This window comes from Idiotropiscis lumnitzeri, chromosome 4 (genome assembly GCF_059441095.1).
Source record: "Idiotropiscis lumnitzeri isolate Australia: NSW breed Sydney's pygmy pipehorse chromosome 4, RoL_Ilum_1.0, whole genome shotgun sequence".
Classification (NCBI taxonomy): Eukaryota; Metazoa; Chordata; class Actinopteri; order Syngnathiformes; family Syngnathidae; genus Idiotropiscis; species Idiotropiscis lumnitzeri.
Genome location: NC_142394.1, coordinates 24,121,126 through 24,138,839, shown reverse-complemented (window position 1 = coordinate 24,138,839; position 17,714 = coordinate 24,121,126). Strand labels below are relative to the sequence as shown.

The 17,714-nt window shown below is 43.2% G+C and overlaps 1 protein-coding gene across 4 annotated transcripts; it reads right to left on the bottom strand.

The window, feature by feature from the left end:
• Nucleotides 1–675: 675 nt before the first annotated feature.
• On the bottom strand, nucleotides 676–16,189 carry LOC148338650 (complexin-2). Of its 4 annotated transcripts, none has more exons than XM_088294481.1 (4): nucleotides 15,977–16,189; nucleotides 10,048–10,191; nucleotides 5,459–5,634; nucleotides 676–5,185 (listed from the first exon to the last, which is right to left on the bottom strand). In XM_088294481.1, exons 2-4 carry the CDS (start codon nucleotides 10,076–10,078, stop codon nucleotides 4,988–4,990), a joined length of 405 nt encoding a protein of 134 aa, XP_088150607.1. In that variant the 5' UTR covers nucleotides 10,079–10,191; nucleotides 15,977–16,189; the 3' UTR covers nucleotides 676–4,987. The 4 variants fall into 4 exon arrangements, with proteins under 4 accessions (XP_088150607.1, XP_088150606.1, XP_088150605.1 ...); XM_088294480.1 differs by lacking the exon at nucleotides 15,977–16,189 and adding an exon at nucleotides 15,681–15,736 and having other exon boundaries at nucleotides 10,048–10,195; XM_088294479.1 differs by lacking the exon at nucleotides 15,977–16,189 and adding an exon at nucleotides 15,680–15,725.
• Nucleotides 16,190–17,714: the final 1,525 nt, after the last annotated feature.

The following is a 17,714-nucleotide window of genomic DNA, read 5'->3' as shown; positions in this document are numbered from 1 at the left end:
CCCAATTTGGCGCAAACCTGCTCAGTGGGTCAAGTGTGGACATTTGTCCTCTTGTCTGTCAGTAAAGCAACCGGCCGTCCACTGGACATTTAAAAAGTCTCTTTCAAAATAATTCCTGTCGAAAGATAATACACGCTTTTTAATGACACATTTATTGTTTGAAGTGAAATATTTGCATTCATCCACTTCGTATTTTTATTTATTAAACAATATTTGTTACAAGCATGTAGAAAATGGTTTAAATTGATGAATTAGCTGGTTAAGTCTAAGTTACTGTAAATGCATATAAATAAACTGGGGGGGGGGAATGAAGATGAAAGTTCTTAAAAGCTGTTCTACATTGCAATTGCATTTAGTCGCTATATTAAAAGACTGGATAGTTGAAATGTATTTTTTTTATTTGAGTTATTTCTTATTTTAATTGACTCAACTAATGATTGATACAACCGTTTTGTGAAATCAACCATTTATGTACATTATTTACATTTAACAACTGTTAATTTATTAAATAATTGGTCATTATAAAGTAGATAATGAACATTAAATATTTGCAATCAACACACTTTAGTTTTTGCATGTTTTTTTTCTACTTCACATCAAAAGATCACTTGCCAGATGTCAAACCAACATGGATACTGTTGTAAAATATCACAAATTAGTCAAAGGACTTTTCCCTTAAATAATCAATTTCAATATTTTATTTTTTTTTAAAACATGACATCCAAAAAGGACAAACTGAGCTGCAAAGGAGACACACGTTCGTTAACACAGCTGAGCGCCACACGGACAACATGACATGCAAAGCACACATTTGAAAGATTTTTTTTCCAAAAGTGATTGATGACATTCTGCTGCACCTGAAATTATGTTCACCCTCAACCAAATAAAGAAAAGTCCCAAAATGCATCAGGAACCGCCATGGCACAAGACTTTCATTTGCTAACTTGTCTATCACTGGCACGGTGAAAAATAGGGAAAAAAAAAAAAAACAACAACAACCCACTGACAGGTTTGATTCCTCACGCGATGTAAAACTGTGCGCAATGTAAAAACCTTAATATAAGAAAAAAGGCAGTTCAGAGCAATAATGGCAGTTAATTCCGATAACTCTGCGGTTGAGCTAAGCGCTAACGCGCACAAACTTGATCTAACGTAACGTTAAAGCGTGCTCACACGAGCTGATTCCAGCTAACGTGCGCTATAACACGTGCTAACGTGACCTTAATTATTTCTTTGAGCTCCAGTCGTGCAGATCACACTTTCACGCAGATTTAAATACAGCGGTGCCTCAAGATACGAGCGAGGCATCGCACACGTTTTTCAAGATACCAACTGTCCTTGAGCTCACGGTCTTTATTCTCCTCGAAGAAAGATGAGCTGAGAGGAATTGTCGCCTTTATGACCCTAGCGAAGCGAGGCGGTTCAAAAATGGATGGAAGGATAGATGGATGGATATTGCCCCCCCACCCTCACCCAGGTGGTGAATGCGTTCAGATTTCAAGTGAGACGCGACAAAACGGTGACAATGGCGATGACAGACTCATGCGTTCGTTCATCTTGTGCATCCATCCTGCTCAATCCCGATAAAGTCAAAGAACAAGCATATGCAAAAAACATGAAATAGCCCTTTTGGAAGCCAATAGGAGGACAGTTGAGCAAACGTGACCAGTGGAACAGGAAACGTAGATGAATGGACCAATTTTAAAAGAGGGTTCGTTTAACAAAAGGTGGATTTTAGTCCGGCCCACGAATCGGCCCCCGTGCGTGTGATGAACCGACTCGCGTCTCGCGAAACGGGCAAACGACAAAAATTGCCTCAGAGCGCGTCAAAAGCGCCAATACGAACGCTTTGTGTCTGAAGAGACGGCAGTGTGCGTTCAAGCGTGCCTGTATTTCCTTATCCATCATCATCACGTGACCCGGAGGGAGCCGGAACGGGGTCAGGGGCTGATAATTTTTAAGAATAAGGCCGGAAGGTCAAGGCCGGATGGGTACTGAGATAGCGGCCGGGGGACTGACCGGCAAAAAAGGCTCAAGTGCCAAGAGAGAGAGAGAGACAGAATGTAAAAACGTAAAAGCGATATGCACGGCTGTGTGAAGAAGCGATTGAGAACCAAAATAACCATCTAAAGTTGCAATTAATTGTGGTAAAGGAATAAAGTTCAATAAATACTGCCATCTTTACACTGCGACCCTGATCCAAGATCATTTCTGCATTTGACTCGTGAGAAGTCTAGGGTCATCGGGCCATCACTAAACATTTAAATTCATTTCATTGTGTTAGTTTATACAAGGGCGGCATGGTGGAAGACTGGTTTAGCGTGTCGGCCTCACAGTACAGAGGTGTAAGGTTCGATTCCGGGTATGGTCTCCTTGTGTGGAGTTTGCAAGTTCTCCATGTGCCTGTGTGAATTTCCTCCGGTTTCCTCCCACAGTCCGAAAAACGTGCATGGAAGGTTAATTGATCTCTCCAAAGTGTCCTTAGGTGTGATTGTGAGTGAGAATGGTTGTTTGTCATTCACTACCAGTAAAAAAAAAAAAAAAAAAAAGGATCTTTGACGTCTTTAGCCGTCAATGGCAGTAAACGAGTTAACGTAGACATTTGACATCTGAGAAAGTCGGGCTTAAGGGGCATTGTAAAATATGTTTGAACACAATGGGGCAAAGTGACGTTAACACTCAGGTGCGTTTACGCAAAAATAGCCGGCTTTGATGCGCCACGAGAATCTGCCACTCCCAACACATGTGACGGATTCAATTCAACACAAAAAGTCAAATCGGGCAGTGTTGCAAGTTCCTGTTTGTCATTAGGCCTAAACTTTGCTGAGATGAAGGCAAACTTGTCTCGAGTTCAAAACAAGAGAAACGCAAAACGCAGTGTGGAGCCTCCAAGAAATACTTCGGATGCTAACAGATGTAGCAGCATGTGCTAAGTGTCGCCTACCTTTAAACATTTAAGCATTAAGAAGCGAAATCCTAAATCCAAATATATCAATCCATAAATACGGTCTTCCGTTTGCAGAGTTCATGAATAAAGGACACATCGACAACAAGACACTTTCACACGATGATGGTTTCTTCCGACCCGCTCACAAAAAGCAAAAACATTCAAGAAATTATTGCAAAAAGTCGAAAGTTTATGGCTTTGTGGTCAAGTCCCACATCGTCTTCTTCTACTTTGTCACCGTTTAAGTCAAAAGCATGCTTCTTAACTTCTGAGCATCTTAGCCTTTTAGCTTCTGAGCTCTTTAGCTTCTTACCTGTTAGCCACATGCTAACACCGTTAGCTCATCCAAAGGAAACGCTACATTGCTATTTCCTCACCGCTAATGCACCAGCGCCGCAATCCTGGTGCGCCACTAATGTGCCACCAACGCACCGGAAATGCATTACCGATGCACCACTAATATCGTTGACTGATAAAGCGCAGCTAATGTACCTCGAACGCAGCACTAGCGCACCGCTAGCACACAGCTTGACGTCATAGTTCGAGTATTTTTTTTTAAGGGGGTGGGAGTGGGGGAGGTGTCTAAAACAATTGTAATCTTTGGTCTCCATGGTGATAAATTTGAAAGTTTAAACCTCGTCCTCCGAACAGCAAACACACACACACCTCATACCCTAAAATTTCTCATTGCCCAAAATGTGTATTGATTGTCTAAACCACCGGAAACACGTCCAATTTTTAAATAAGAAGCTTGTCACTACGAGGCCCTTTCATACAGATCATGCAAAATTTGGGCTTCCGACAGAATCCAGTGAAGGGGTACGCTTGAACAAAGAGAAACAAAATCTCGCTCGAAAAAAAATACAGGAGTCCAGAAAATTTCCAGGTTGTCAGTACCTTTTCCCAAAGGACAGAAAATGGCAGGATTGAATTGGATTTGGAGGATTGTGTTCCTCAGAAATTTGTACAACAGAGACAAAAGAGCAGAAGCCTTTCATAAATTTGCTTCATGAAGCAGTTGGTATTTTTGACTCCACTAGATGGCACTGTTGGTTTCAATAAAGCAGGGGGGTCAAATCCAAATACACAGTGGGCCAAAAAGTCAAAATTGAACAAAGCTGCGGGCCAACATTTATTTTTTTAAAAACAATATAAAACGCAGATTTATTTTTTTAATTGAAAATTTTCATTATAATTGGTTTTATTAATGCAATACAATATTTAGTTTTTTAAATCACTATCATATAGAATGTAAAATGGTATAGTAGTCATTTGGTAAAGCCGGGCGGGCCAAATATAATTACACTGCGGGCCAAATTTGGCCCACGGGCCAGAGTTTGACACCTATGTAATAAAGGGATTTACGATATGTCAAGTCGGTTTTCTTTCAGAGTGCCATCTAAAAAAAAAAATACAACAACTGGTTCATGAAGTAAATTTGAAGCTCCGGTTTCCCATTAATATAAAGAACCCATCAAACGCAGAATATCAGCAGTTTCCATTTCACACGGTCACCATCCTGCCTTTGCTACGCCTCTGATAAAACCTCGGATGTCGATAAAATTAATAAACAAGCCCCACCTTTAGATTGAGTTATAAGGATGCTCACCGTGTAAACATGTTTGCAAATAGTGACACTATGAGCTTTTCCGGGTTTTCGACTCCCGACTCAATGCAATGTAACATGTTTAAATTGGCAGTGTTACTACTTCCTGTTTGTCAGCTGTCCAATCAGACGACCGAACATTAGCATGCATTTCCCACATCAACTTGCGATGAAGGCACGTGTCCCGAAAAATATATCCAACTTTGGATTTGGCGGCGTCTGCCTGGCGACGGGTGACGACCGATCAACCAAGAGGCCTGATGGCGTCAAATTAAATATTAATAATAAAAAAAAAAAAACGATGGAAGGACTTAAGAAAATCAAACAAATGACACAGAAATTTCTAGAAAAGGCAGTGTGAAGCCGCCAAAAGCTTGGCGAGACCAGCCCTCCCTGAATGTGAATCCTCTTTCGCCCCTATCTTTCTTCCCCATCTACTTCTTGAACATATCCTGCAGAGGACCCGGAAGAAACTTGAGTACGGTATCTAGGATACTCTCATCCTCGTCCTCGTCGTCATCCCCACAACCCCTGGGGATGGCCTTCTTGGGGCGCGTCAAGGAGCCCTCACAGGCCTGCTCCATTGCCGCTTTCTCCTCGGCCTCCTTCTCCTCCTTCTTCTTCAGGCCGTACTACAAACACAAATGACCTCCTTAGCTAGCTATATAGCTCACTATAAAAAGTCCATGAAGGAAATGCAACCACGCATGCATTAGTGTTAGCAGTCGGCTTGAGATTTCCTGTAACGCTAGCATTAGCATTGACAATGCTAAACATGATGTCCATGAGGCTGACTCAGGAGGTTCTAGCCCTTTCACCAATACCAAATGCTCATTAGCATTAGCATTAGCATTAGCACGCGCTAAGGAGCTTGACTGGAAGGCTGACAAAGGAGTTTGCGCTACCTTGTCCCGAATGCTCTGCCGGACCTTTTCCCTCTCGGCCTCCATGCGGGCGTGTTTGGCCTTCCGTTCCTCCTCCTGCTGCCTCAGGGCCTCCTGACGCTCTTCCTCCTTCTTGGCCGCGTCGGGGTCCTTCTCCTCCTCACCGCCCAGCATCTTGCCCATGTCCTTGGTGGCACCTGAACCCAGCACCAAGACGGACAAGCGAAGAGAAGATGGTGAGAGGTGATGGAAGTCAGATGATGGAAGTCCACGCGGCGGCTCATAGTATCGAGAAGCATTGATGGTGTTTTGGTATTACCTCGGTGAGGTCGATAGTGCAGGACCACCTGAGTATATAAATTATGGATACAGCGGCAGAGAAACAAAATTGCCGTGTCTAAATGCTCTAGAAAATAATTTCATCAGCTGCGGAATATATTATAAGATGTATTAAAATTGTTATGTTATTCCTCATTGCAAACATGCAAATTTGTTATCCACAGGTATTGTAGACTATCCAGTATAGAGCATATATTGTAAGTTTTGTGTACTCTACTTTTGGGTTTTGAAACAAATATATATTGCGAGATATGCACCGGAATTCGTAGATGTTGATTCTAAATAATGGAAGTGTTGTCTATGTAATATATGTATGTATACTTATTTATATATTTGTAATTGTGTAAAAAATACAATATAGGAAATGTAAGCAAGTGTTGTGAATTGACTGTCTATATTTAAAGTGTTATTTATTTGGGACATCGATGCGATGGCGGTGTCACAGAACCACTCAGCATCGTCATCTTCAGGCTTTTTCCCGCCTGCGGCGGAGTGCGACAGCAACAAACGCGAGTGTGACAAATGACTGCTCGGATGGTGAGAAAGCGGGGTGGGGGAGTTCAGCGCTCAGCATGGGGGCGGGGCTAAGGTCAGCCTGTCCGCTGCGGGGGTGTGACAGATAACAAAACAAACATCACAAGTGGATCGTATGCGGGGAGTGTCGGCGTTTAATACCCCCCCTCCCCTCCCTCCACAAAAGCAGGCTGAAGGGGATACCTGCAAAATTGGTGGAGCAGTGTTAAACACTTCAGGTTCTTTAAAAAAAAAATGGTACATTCTATCGCCTCCAAATACGAAATTGGCTAATTAACATCATCCCACCGTTCCATGTCATGCCTTTCACACAAAACAGCAACACGTGTAAAATCCATCACCACATACGTGTGTGTATGATATACTGTAGTAACTAACATGTAATAACCTTCTTCTTCATCATCATCATCATAGTTATGAGGATGAAATTGGGGGTTGTGTAAAGGGGATTAAATCCATCCCCGTCCCTGCACTCATTTTTAACCTTTACTCTTCCCCCTCTCTTCTTCATCCTTTCTTCATCCCTGACACCCCTCCCCTTCCTCTCGTCGTCCTCATCTAGGTCGTTAGCATTAGCACAAAAAAGGCCAATTGAAGTGCTCCTCGTTACTCCATTGACGGCGTGGTGCGAAGAATCTGAAGAGTCCTCGCGATTATGAAAAAAGATGACTCGACACAACAAGGCCATCTTATCTGTCGGAGCATCACTGGATCTCGCTGTCCAATCGGACGTCTGCTTTATGTGGAGGCAGGAAGCAGGGAGACAAGCTGGCTCGGGATGGGAAAGGCTTCATGGTGAGATAAAGAAAAGCAAACAGGAAATGAGCAGGGGTGATTGGACAACTGATCCTGGATCAGCTATGCTTTTTATCTACCTGTCCACACTTGATCATATGTATGCTATAAATAGCTCAGACTATATGGTCTACATTCGAATATTGTTCCACGGACGCTTTCCACGACATGTTGGTGATTGATTTTCAGCCCACTGGTCATTGCACAGGAAATCAAAGGCAGAGACTTCCTGTCTGCTCCACCAGATAAAATCCTCGTCATCTGCAACTTTTTTTTTTTTTTTTTTTACGAACGTTTGTTTGATATCCTGCGGGAGGGGAAGGAGAAACCCGCAGGATATAATGTCAACCCAATGAATCCGTTCCAGGCAGCCAAAAATCTTGTCAATAAATACATTAGGATACGTATGTGTATGGATTTATTTCCGTTTATGCAGTCTATTCAACTCAGCATTAGATTTTTTTTTTTGGCATGGCTCATATAAACCAGGCGCAAATTTTGACCAATGTCTTCTAAGTGTCCTTGAAGATAATCTTTAAGTGTGGGGGAAAGCCGCCGACTCTCGAGTTATTTGACCTCATGAACTGTGACAGCGGAATGTTGCCAATCAAAAAGAGCGCTGACTGACCAACAAGGAAGCTCGAATAAATCAAACAAAATATGTCCAACCCAATATTGTTTTTAGTAGAAAGATGGGTTGATGGGAAGAAATGTTTTCAGAATCTTTCAGAATTTATTGCCATTGTCAGTGAATGGTACATTCACAATTTGGATTTTTTTTTTTTTTTTTTTTTAAACATGAAACATGGTGTTCCATTTTTGACGGCATTGCCATTTTTGAACGCTCCCGCCTCCTGTCCATTCCAAAACGGTTTGATCATGTGAAATTTCAGCGTTGGAAAAGAATATTTGTGTGTGGCGCCATGTGTTAAGATCATCAAAATTATCGGAGCACAGCTCACACAGTCGGAGGCAAACTGTGAACTGGGGGTCAGTAACAGATAATCTTTGAAGGTTTGAAAATTATTTTGTGTGCTGCTGAGATATTTGAGGAATAGTTTGGGAAGATAATGTAATACAGATGTTTATTTTTGCCAAATTCCAATAGCAAATTCTTACTGAATTAAATTTGTGATTAAACATGATTTTGTGGTGGTGATGTTGGTGCGCAATGCTTTATAAAATATCAACTTGTTGTTTGTTACAGAGTTTAGACTTGGTTAAAAGTAGTCATTTGGGAAATGTGAGGTTTCTGCCCAACAGCGATGATAAGGATAGAAAAAGAAAAAAAAAAAATCAAGAGAAGCCCACATTTGCTATTACAGAGAAACAGAGTGGACAGAAAACGAGGGATTGAAACGGCAGGTATATTTTTGAGATAGCACACACGGGTTGAGGTGTTTGAGGATTTTGTTGCTTGTGCAAACATTTAGTTTGCGTTTGTTGTTGTTGTGAGGCCAACGTATTGATTGGTTTTAGATGAGCTTCTGGGCTTGTTTCTAATGAAACCATTATTGGATAAAGAAAAAAAAAACGGTCGATATTTCCCTTCCAATAACATTCATTTGCATCTCCTAATCACGTTAGCGCATTCGGTTCTGCGTGCGTGTCGCCCTTTGTTGACATTTTGTTACGTCCTTTACAAGGTCAACATGTCGCTCAGTCATTTTTCTTGATTTTACCGTTGCGTTAATGCTAATGCTAACCACACATGTACATACCGACATGAATCCAAAAAAATGCACCATTCATCTCCAAAATCTGCGGAGGATTTGTGACAGGATGAAACCATCCTGACTGAGACTACACGAGATCACCCCAGACTGATGAACCCTCCTGAGTCCACCTGAGATTGTTTGAGATCACATGACTGCTGGAAACCACTTGGGTCCACTTGCCACGATATGAGACTTTATGAGACCAACCGAGACGCCCACCGCCACTGGGTCCGACTGTTGTAGCAATTAGCGCTAGTATAGCTAGCACCTCGGTTTTCTCTTAGTCGAAACCGCTGGTTTAAAGCCGTGTTTAGTCCTAGCCGGGTGAAACAAGAGATTGGATTTGATATCAGAAGAACGAGTGTGTGCAAGCAGAATTTCTGCCCACATGCGCCGCAGCGGTTTGGTTGAGTGGACTTTAATTTTTTTTTTTGAGGGGGGCGGGGCGCTAAGTTTACAGCCAACAGCACCTGTTCATTGGCTCAGCAAAAGAGTTTGGGTTCACCCTTAACTTTTGGATCGAACGCTGAACCTAAACCTAAAACTAACCTTGAGACTAAACACAACCTGAAACCACGTGCGATAATGGCTCACAGCTGGTGTCAGGAGCGTGAATGTGAATGTCATTGTATTTACCCCAAGATGAATGTCAACATAAAGGGAGATGGATGGATTATTCATGTGGAAAAAGAGCAAAGGATGAATGGATGGATGCAGGAGGACAGATGGATGTGACAGAAGCTAATGGAGGAAACGGAAAACGGAAGGCAGAAAGGACGAAGATGGACGAGCAGAAGCGCGAAGGACAGAAAATGAACGTGAACGTGACCAAAATGGAAGCCATTCACTGTCCATTTCCTGTGAATAGGTGTCCAAGTGACTGTGGCTCTCCTTGCCTGGCATGCGAGGGCATTACACTATCATAACTCAATGACAACCAGCCATTTTAGAGCTTTGTGACTGATTTTTCAAGATCCACAAAATATTGTCTTCTGTCACTGTATAAGCAGTGAACCTACCAAAATAGAGCATAGACACTTCTTCCTCGAGGGAAAAATGTTTGTTTATACCTCTTTCCATTCTTTAATAATCATCAGTAGAATAAAAAAAATGTTTCTGACCAGAAGTGGCGCATTCAAACTACGTAGCTTCAAACTAGCTTCATTCAGCGCTAACAAGTAGCACTTTAGTATGCTAAGCTAGCATGATGCGTTGATTACTCACCACCTAAAGCTTGTTTCATCACAAAGTCCATCTTGAGATTTGGGGTGTGTTGATCTTCTTCTTCTTCCTGGATGTCAAAGACGAGCTAGCATGTAGCCTCCGCTGCGACGCCTCGCGCTAGGATCTGGATTTCTCTGGATGCACCTGCCTCAGGAAAGAAAGACAGAACTAAATCAGATTTGGTCATCACAAAGAGGACAAATGTCACATGGTCTGCAGAAAAAAAATGTCCTGAGACATCAACAAGAATCCGATAATCTAAATTTAGAGTTGCTCGCCTTCAGTGCAGTCCCACCGAGATTATAATTGGAAACGAAAACGATCAAAATAACAAGGACCAAAAAAAAAATCATAATAATGATAACGAAATGAAATAAAAAGGCAAAACTGTCTAAAACGATATTGTCTGCTCACAAAACTAACTATCCTTCGTTTTCGTCTTTGCAAGCTTTCTGTGATCACTTCAAACGTACGCAAATCACGGCGCTGCCGGATTTACGACAGTTGTACAGCGATACGGCACCTTGCCATCCTCAATCACGCAACGCGTTGACAATGACGTTTCATGGGTAGAAGACAAAAATCAAACAACAGCATAATGGCGAAAGTTGGGAGAAAACGGCAGAGCCCCGTTTTGGATTATTTTGATAATGATTGCGTTCGGACAAAAGCAAATGCATCGTCACGGAGATAGGTCTCTCTCTCTCTCTCTCTCTCTCACTCTCTCTCTCTCTCTCTCTCTCTCTCTCTCTCTCTCTCTCTCTCTCTCTCTTCTCTCTCTCTCCGCTCCAGCTCATGCACACTTTCAATATGCAAGGATTTAAATTTGACGACTATGTATAGTGATTTAAGTCTGCACACTCCTGTCCAATTGCCAGGTTATTTATGATTAAAAAATGAGAGACCGTGATAAATAATTTACCCCAAATTTCCTCCATTAATGACCGCAATAAAATTTCCCGAACCCATGGGAAGTGTGTTATGGGCTGATAAAGCCATGACTGAACCTGAAATAATTTAATTTAGTGTCATTTTTCATGTCACAAAAAATAGCATTGGAAAAAAGGAGTGCTTAGACTATTACCACTAAGTGTAGCAACATTTACACCATGTTGTGTGTTTCATCTGCATTTGATGTTAGAAGAACAATGCGCTGGACTTTTCTTGGTCTTATTGCACATGCGTTTAAGTGAACAGTTATGTTTTATTTTTTATTGGCTATCCAGTATTATTGTTAGTAAGTTAATAACATTTTCAAATGATGTCTTTTTTTGGAGTATTTAATGAACAATACTTGTTGCCTTTAAAAAAAATCGCACCTGACAAACATACAACATAATACAAAAAAAACAGAACTAAAGCTAATAAAAACAGTTCTACAACTAAACATTTTCTAATTGAAATGTAAATAAAATAAAAACTAAACTAAACACATGCAGCGCAATTCAAAGAGGCAGAGACAATATTTGCCTTTGGGTGTGGTTTTCTGCTTAGTCTGATTTTTTTCCTGGGTTTTCACGTCCATTCATCTTTCAAATGTCTCCTTTCTGCTTTGTTTGGCTCATTGTGGTCACGTGATCGAAACACGGATATAATAGTGAATACGCGGTCGCTGTGTGCTGAGGGCGTGACAGCGGAAAAAACAGATGCACGTACTTAATTGAATAGTCATTGAGTGTCGGGTTCGCACAATACATCAAGTGACATCTTGGTGATTTTTTTGTTTTTTTTAGTTTTTCTTTTCAAATCAAAATGTCCATTCAGACGTTATTGCTCATTGTGATTTACGCATGAAAAGCGCCATTTCCAAGCACCAAGCAGAACTCAGGGCAGCGTTCTCAACATCCTCCTTCCATCCTCCCTTCTTCTCCCTCGTTTTCTTCTCTTTTAATTTGATCGTCCTGAAGGCTGGCAGCTCCGTGACGCAGGATAATCTCATCAAAGCAACTTGGCCTGCGTACTCATTTTTTCCCCCCACACTATTCTCTCGTTCTCTTGCTTTCTTCCTTCTCTCCATATCCATCTTTTGTCGTCTTTGTTCCTGCCTTGATGTTGGTCGAGATTCGTTTGTTTTTTGGGTGCTTAATTTTCAAATATTTGTTCCCCTTTCCCTCTCTTTCCTTTTCGCTCTCTTGATCCATCCACATGTTCTAATTTTTCCTTTCATCCTTTCCTGTTTCTGTCAACATTTCAGTTTTTATTTCCTAATTATTTTTTGATCACACGACTTTTTGTGTTATCTATTTGATCCATCCCAGTCCCCCTTTTATTCTCATTCTGTTTTTGAAAATCAAACTGCGGATTGTGTCCCGCCCTTCTCCTTCCATTTTGATTTTGGCCACATGTGTCCGAACACTCAAGAACGGTCTTGGTTTGCAAAGCAACTAAAATGCAGTCGCGGGCCGTGCATCTCACACGTAGGCCTTCAGTGAAGACTTTCTTAGTCCGACTTGAATAGATAATACTCATATTAGCATCATTTATGACACCACGGCTGGATGATCCCTTTAAAGTGTAATCTTTAAAACTATATGTATTGTACTTTGTACTTGAAAAATAAAAACTAACAATTTGTTGTAAATCTCAAAACAAATTGAATCATTGCAGAGTTTTTTAAGGGGATGCATTTCATTTTGACATCCATACCTATTATACAAGTGCCAATGTTCAACTCAATCAACTGTCCCTTTAAAGCAGGGGTAGGCAAACGTTTTGATTGGCGGGCCACAATGGGTTCGAAAATTTGACAGAGCGGCCGGACCAGGAGAAGATGGATGGAGTGTTTTGGTCACCTCACCTCATCTGAGAAAAATAAAACACATTTAATTTTAAATAAAAGCATTACAACAATATATATGTATTTGAAAAACCAAAGTATTTAGAAAATAAAACATTAACAAGGTTTATTCAGTTAATTGTTCTCAAGTTCGGCGGGCCGGATTAAAACGTGTATTGGGCCGCATGTGGCCCCCGGGCCGTAGTTTGCCCACGCCTGCTTTAAAGCCACATGCCATCCACCATCCTGTCATGAACGATACCCTCACAACACCCTACCCAGCAAGCCCCCCCTCGGGCAACCTCAGATTGACACCAATAAGAAATCAATACGGCGCGGAGCAAAAGCGGACAGAGATTGGTCACTGCGGGTCAGTGGGACTCAAACAATGATCAATCGTTACCTGTGTACCGTTTTATATGCATCTCATTATTTCTTCTCATCAGCTTATTAATAACAACAACTCCAGTCAGGAAGACAACAAGACAGGTTGGCACGGATACGCCAACATTTCATTCTCATTGAAAAAGAAAAATAGCAGCGGGCATATGCCGCAGATGAATTATTGACCAGCTCCTGGCGGCCTCCTGACTAAACATATCGTTATATTTATATATTATTTATTGTAATAAATAGTATAATTTATGTTATTTGCACATGATTTAGTCAAGTGAGCATGTGCTGACGACTGATTGGCCGCAGGCAGCTGGGCGGAGAAGTCACATGACCGAATTGCAAATGACAAATCTGGTGTGCTATTATAATCATTAGCATTATCTATTCATCAGCGTGGCTAAAACGATATGACGGGGATCTTCAAATGGCAAACTGCGGTGCGGGCTCGATATCGAGTTGCGCTATGTTCATAATCACGACCCCAAGTTTTTCTTTTTTTTTTCTTTTTTCATACTGATCGCTGTCACAAGCATGTACGCATGACTAGCATGAGTTGTGATCAAAGCCAATAAAACTGTTTATTTTTAGACATGTCGGATCAATGACATTGTTTGCTTCCTAAATCGTGCATGCTGCGCGCACACACACACACACATTTTCCCACTGAGTCAACACTTCTGTCGCTCATTTGAACTTTGAACCGAGCAACAGGTGTGAGGTGCCCGTTGCCATGGCAACAATGAGGCTCACAGTCCAAGCTCCCTGCGCAGGACGGCAACGCCGGCATGTTTACACTTGGCAACAGGAGGCGGCGTTAAAAGGTAATGCACGGAACATGATTATCATTTTTAGTTGTATTTATTTATTTATTCGCAGGAAGACCCACAGTCGCCGTTCACCTTCATGGCACAGCCAAACACGCAAAATCCAAAATCACAACTTTGACAAGGAGCTGCTGTCGACCACAATTCACTCCCAGATGCTCACACACGGAGCAGCTGATGTCACTGATGAGGACACGCCCCTTTACAGCACACATGCAACACACAAATGTTACATGACGTTACTTTTTATGAAAAGCATATTGATTTGCTTCAATTGCATAATGAATTTGAGCACATTGAGGTATTTGAGACACGACTTTGAGAATTGAGCAGCAGTGCTTGCTGTGTTTTACAGTCCGTCGGATCTGCTTGGACCACCTTTGCACTCCCAAGCTAGTGTTGCCACTCAGGCCTCATTGCTAAAAGATGAGAGTGTGAATTTTTCATGCGGTCGCGCGTCGCTGGCGCTAGCAGCGGGACGAATTAACACTGACAACAAACACAACTCGAAAACAGAGACCATGGACTGTATATCCTGTTTCTGAACAATCATAGAGGTACACTATGAGCAAATATTCCAAACCGGTGATGAATGTATTGATTTCAACCATTCATCCAATTTTCATCAAACATAAAAGCTCCACCCACGAGCAATGATAAAAACACAAATGCTTGACCTAAAGGCCTCTGGCGACTTTTTTTTGTGGGTCTACTCATGATAGACATCCATCCCTTATCTGGACCGTTTCTCCTCACAAGGGACACGAGGGGTGCTGGAGCCTATCCCATCTGTCTTCGGACAGTCGGCGGGGTACACCCGGAACTTGTTGCCAGCCAATCACAGGGCACACACCGACAAACAACCATCCGCACTCACACTCATACCTCGAGACAACTTAAAGTGTTCAATCATCCTGCCATGCATGTTTTTTGGAATGTGGGAGGAAAGTACCCGGAGTACTCGGAGGAAACCCACGCAAGCACAGGGAGAACATGCAAACACCACACGGGAAGGCCAGAGCCGGGATTCGAACCCACGACATTTGCGCTGTGAGGCCATCATGGGACTGAATTTTCAAAATGAAATAAAATAAATCAAATTCTGAGGGGCAGTGAGTTCCTCATAATGCCGATTTTTCTGGGGCACAACAAACAACACCCATCTGCACACAAAATAAAGGACACGCAATATTGACGAACACCAATGCACACACACACACTATTGCAAGCATGGTAGTAGTGTTCATTTCATTGTGCCATACGTGTCACAACACCAACACACACCAGACAACAATGGTATGCACACAAAGTAAATTGTGGATGAAGCACACTCGCACGCGCCTAACCAAAGCTGCTTCCCGCCATCCAACCTTCACATCCTCCTCCTCCTCTTCTTCTTCCCGCCAATTGCAGGCATCAAATGATGATGGTGAGGAGGAAGATGACCAAGCCTTGCTTTCCCCTGTGTGCACAATGCCGTTTTGAAAAAAAAAAATCTCGTTCTTGTTATCATCTAAATTCAGCTAAAGCCCTCGAGCCCATAGCGTGTCCACGCGCATGCTTTAAATCTCCGGAAGGTTTAAAAAAAAAAAAAGACGCTATGGAGGAAGGCGTGCGTGTTTGCGTTTCTACTGACCTGCTGCTGCTGCTGCTGCTGCAGTCGGAGCCCGCCAGTGTGCAACCGACCCCCCCCCCCCGCCTAACCGCCTCATGTAGACCCACTCAAACGTACACCCATGCGTGCGCACGCACACGCGCAAACCGGCTACACGCCTTTGTCTCTCAACCCGCCCTCTGGAGCTTCGTCACCTCACAGCGGCGCAGCATATGGACGCGCTCACTCACTCCCACTTGCGTGTGCGTGCGCGCGCGTGCCTTTTATTATTTTTCGACTCGAACGTCAGGTTTAAAATTCACGAAGTGAAGCGGTTACCTTGACCTGGAAGCTTTTCAGGGAACTTCACGACAAGCAGCGGTTTGGCCCAGAGTCAACCAGTCGTGCGAAAAAGTAAAGCGAAGACGGTTAGCCGAATGCTAACAGCCGAATGCTAACAGCCGAATGCGAAATGCCAATGACGGGCTAAAGACACAGAAACCTTGGAAGCAGAGGTGCCCAATCTTTTTCAGCATGCACCTTTGGGTGCCCTAAGTTGAAAAGTCAGATGCTGCCCCCCCCCACCCCAACATTTTATGACAATTTTTCGTGGCCCGAAATTACACGATGATTCTCTACCAAAGAAAGCAGTAAAAATAACAAGTAGAAAAGTAGTCGAGATTATCACGCTGCAAAATAGCAAAGATGATGACATCCTCCCGCGTGGAAAGGTCCGGCTAACTGTGCGGCACGAGAGTACAGCAAGGTTGCGCGAGTTCCCTCGATTGTGGTGTGCGCAAGTAGCCAGAGGGCAGTGGTTCTCTTTTGTCAAGTGTTTTACCCCCTGTGAAATGTCACCTGACCTCTCAAGGGTCAAACCATTCAAAGTTCCGGGAGGGGGAGGGGTTATTGAATAACCTACCTACATAAAATTCGTTTTATGACCTTTTTTTTTTTTTAAGCATTTTTGTATGTTTTATTTGAAATCTTGCGTACCCCCGGGAGTACTATGAGAACCACTGCCTTCGGGAACCCACAAACCATTTTAAGGGGCCAAATGTGATCAATATACCAGTAGGAATGAACACAGCCAACAAACAGGGGTGCAGACTTTTGTATTTTTTTTCAATACATGACATCAAAGCCAGGGTAAGACCACCAAATTCAACCAATCTAGTCTAGACCAAAAAAAAATTGTATTGCTTTTGTCTGCTGCTTTGAAAGGGACTCTGCCACCATCGTTGGCGGTCGGACGCCGTGCCATCAGGAGCGTCTGGGGAAAAGCAGATGGTCGCCAGTTGAGAAAAGCGGCGGAATGGCGGTGAGAAAAGCAGCAATGGCGACTCACCCGGTGGCCGCCGGGGCTACACCATCCAGAATAAGAGATGAAGGAGGCCGGTCATCACCAGCAGCGGGACGGAGGGGAACATGGCCCGGGCGGCTGAGGGCACAAAGAGCAAACATGGCAAACGTTCGTTTCAAACATGGACCTGCGTGAGCCTTGAAGGGGCGGGGCTTGCTGGAGTGACATGGGAGTACTCACCAGCCGTGGCTGCGGTGACAATGGCTTTGTTCACAACAATCATTGAGCCGGCATAGCCGACGACCTCACAAGTGTAGGTGCCTGCGTCACTCGGATTGACAAGCTTGATGGTCAACGTCTCGCTGTTGATGGTGATCCTGTCACCGGTGATCGCCTGGCTGTCCTTCTTCCAGATGTAGTTTTTGATGTCCCCTTGGGCAGAGCACGTGAGGGTCCCCTCACCGTTGTCAACCATACCTTTCACTTGGATGTTGCCGCTGCTGACGCCAACTGTCGGAAACAGGAAGTGAGGCTCTTTAAGGGGCGGGCATTGGCATTGCGTCCTCAAGGACCGCTTGATAACCACGTCAATGGAAAAAAAAATTGCATCAATGGGTGGGATTCGGCGGGGTACTCAAAGGACTTTTGGACTTTGCCAAAAAGTTTGCGCGGCTAGCACACCACTTCCAACAGCCGCGCTGTGTTTTTCACAAGGACGGGTCGCATGGAGCGGTCCAACAAATTCAAACTCACCTCGTACGTTGACTTTGAAGG